Source organism: Microtus ochrogaster, linkage group LG7_11 (assembly GCF_000317375.1).
Source record: "Microtus ochrogaster isolate Prairie Vole_2 linkage group LG7_11, MicOch1.0, whole genome shotgun sequence".
In the NCBI taxonomy this organism is placed as follows: Eukaryota; Metazoa; Chordata; class Mammalia; order Rodentia; family Cricetidae; genus Microtus; species Microtus ochrogaster.
In genome coordinates, this window is record NC_022032.1 from 12,161,554 (window position 1) to 12,164,522 (window position 2,969).

The 2,969-nt window shown below is 51.9% G+C and overlaps 1 protein-coding gene across 2 annotated transcripts in view; it reads right to left on the minus strand.

Annotated features, from left to right (window-relative positions):
• The window catches only part of Dlc1 (DLC1 Rho GTPase activating protein), a 155,338-nt gene that overhangs the window by 12,980 nt on the left and 139,389 nt on the right, over nt 1-2,969 (minus strand). For both annotated transcript variants that reach the window (XM_026786876.1, XM_005362532.1), the window contains exons 5-6: nt 1,430-2,853; nt 580-756 (exon numbers count right to left, since the gene is read on the minus strand). In XM_026786876.1, the coding sequence (XP_026642677.1) occupies nt 580-756; nt 1,430-2,853 (1,601 nt within the window). The remainder of the gene's footprint in view (nt 1-579; nt 757-1,429; nt 2,854-2,969) is intronic.

Consider the following 2,969-nt stretch of genomic DNA (forward strand, 5'->3'; position numbering starts at 1 on the left):
AAAAAAAAAAAAAAAAGGTTTCAAAGTTTAGTACCTTGGAAAACTGAAATATCAAAATATGCTATGAACAAGAGGCATAGAAGACTGGAAAGAAAAAGGGTTTGACCATAGTCCCTGAAAGTAGATTTTAGATTAAAAAAAAAAAAAAAAAAAAATGAAAAAAAAAAAAAAAAAAAAAAAAGGTTCTAAAGGCACACACAAATATGGCCAAATATCTAACATCTCACTATTTTTCCTTCCATGCACATGACCCGATAATGTCTCAATATTCATCTAGTGTGGGTTGTTCCTATACCTGGAAAGAAGGCGCCTGTGTTCCGTGATGTGAAAGGGATTCAATCTCCTGTGTGAAGAGCTGAAAACCCAACTGACAAGTCCTGTAGCGAATTCCCCCGCAATTGCAGGGGCTTCACCAAGTATCGCAAACCTAACCTCAAGGATATGGAGCCAGGCAGCGTAAGGATGACAGACTGGAGAGACTGATAAAGGACAGTGCTCAGTGTGGGGACAGCCGCAGGGAGCAGGAGGCATTGCCTGGACACCTGCAGTTACAATCTATAGCCTACTTCATTCTCTTACCAACTAAAACCATGCTTGTTGGAAGGCGTGTATTTCTCCAGCAGGGCCGTCAGTTTCAGGAGTGAGTATTTCTGCAGGAGGTTCATCTGGGCCACAGACTGGCAGTTGATCTGCAGAGATACAGAGTTTAGGCTTGGCCGGTGAGAGCTCTGGAAGCTGTGCCATCTCAATCTGTGCCTGCAAGAGAACAGGGCGGGAGTGAGACAGACATGCCTCTGTAGGGGACCAGACAGGCTGCTCACTGGTATCTCAGCAACCGAGAGGACTGATGCTCCTTTCCAGGGTTTTCCCAAGGGGAAACGAATGGCCCTTCCTACAGAGCCACAGAAGGTATGTTCCAGAGCATCCTCAGACACTCGGACTCGGCATGCTCTGGTCTCTTACAGATGATGTGCAGTATCTGTGCACACTGGGGGTACCCTCCCACTTAGTTTAAATGATCTCTGGATCACTTATAATAACCCATAAGGAGTTCACTGTTCTACTGCATTATTTAGGGAATAGTGGCAGGAAGACGGTTTCTCCCGAGTATTTTTCATCTGTACCTGGTTGAGTCTGAAGACTCAGAAACTACAGGAGGGCTGACTGTACCTGCACTTTACCATGACAGCCATTTCTACAGATGCACCTGGGTGACGTAAAGACGGATCTCACTGTGCAAACACCACCCACCACCCTCCAGATGCCACTGTTCTCATCCTTCCTGACTACAGGTCCACACCTAATGCAGGCATACCCTTTCTTTGGGATTGTTGGGGCCTGCTGTTTGGATATTACACGGTTCCGGCTTCAACCCACCAAGCAGACAATGCTTGGTCCCCACCTTGATCTTAAGAAGTAAGGCCCTTACCTCTTACACCTGGTCAGGGACGCCCCCACCCCAGAGTCCCTTCTTTCTGGGATGTCAGTGGGCTCTTCAGGCTCATTGAGGGAGTTGCCTGTGCTGTCCAGGTCACTGGGTGTCCGTCGGTCGTGGTCCACGTCCAGGTGTATCTGTTTTGGAGATGACGGGCAAGGAGACACAGAGTCCAGGGCTGAGTCCGAGTCCCCCTCATCCGAGAACTTTTCAGACCACTGGTTGACTATACGCTGCATCCCCTTTACGTGGTAAAGGATGTCATCCAGCTCAGGGAAGATGTCCTCATTCTCCAGGTCGGCCAGGTCCCCCGAGCTGGAATACAGGATGGAGCCTGGCACGTTGTCATAGATGCTTAGGCGGCTGCTCACGGAGCTGGAGGAATTGCGCCTCTTCAGTTCCTTAGGACTGTCGCTGCTGTTTTCTCTCCGTAGGCTGAGGTGGCCAGGACCATGGAAGCTTCCAGTCCTCCAGTTCACAGAACTGTTCGCCGAGGGGCAGAAACTGCCATTGGAGAGGGCCTTGGGGAAGGTGCCAGGCTTGTGATCTTCCGGAATGTAGAACACTGTGTCCTCTGGATAGCTCTCGCGGTTCTTATAGTTCTGTTCTGTCACGTTGTTCAAGGTGGACTGACTGAAAGGGTCGAAGCCCTCTAGGTACATGCCCCCTCGCTTGTTGTAGGTGCTGAGGCTCCTGGTCCTGGTGACCGGGCTCGGCGTGCTGACGGCACTGCTGGTCTCTGACTGGCTACTGCTGCTGCTGGTCTGTGTGGAGTTGGACACGCTCCTTTTCCGTACCATGGGCACGTTGATGTGGTTGCCATTCAGGGCTGAGATCTCTACGCAGTTCAGCTGCTTCAGCTTTTCCTCATCCACGCCCTCCTGCAGAATGGGAGCGCTGATGATCAACCCCAGCTTTGATGGCGCCTTGTGCTTGCTGTGGTGGGAGCCCTTGAGCTTCAGGCTCTCCATCCGCTTCAGCAGGCTTCGCGTCTTCGACTTGGGGTTTTTCTCGTGGCCCTTCATGCTAAAGCTAAAGCTGGACAGTTCTTTGGGAGACGGGAGGCTGGAGAAAGAGTCATCGTGGCCAACAAAGTGGCCGCTGGAGGAGCAGACGCTGATGACGGAATTCGTTCGGGGTGTCACAGATTCCCCGCTGTGGGGCACGTGGGTGGGGACGCTGCTGGTGCTGCTGAGGCTCCGGACAGAGGATACCTCCTGGCGCTCGCTGAGGTCTGTCAGCATGCTTTCGCGGCTGGTGGCGCTCTGCAAGTGAGAGCCGTCTGGGGACCCAGGGATTGGATCCTGCTTTGGAGAAAAGACGTCAAACTCTTCCAGCCGGGACCACCTTTTACTGTCCCTCTGGAAAGTCCACTTGCCACTTATTGCACAAGGCTCATCTTCATCCGAATCCTCACTCTGCAAAGACAAAAAGGAAGGCGTATGTGTGAGGCCAGGTAGAGGGCAGGAGGCAGGACACAGGCTAAGGGCCAGGACGTACATCAGAAGATACGCCCGCTGGAGAGATGGCTCAG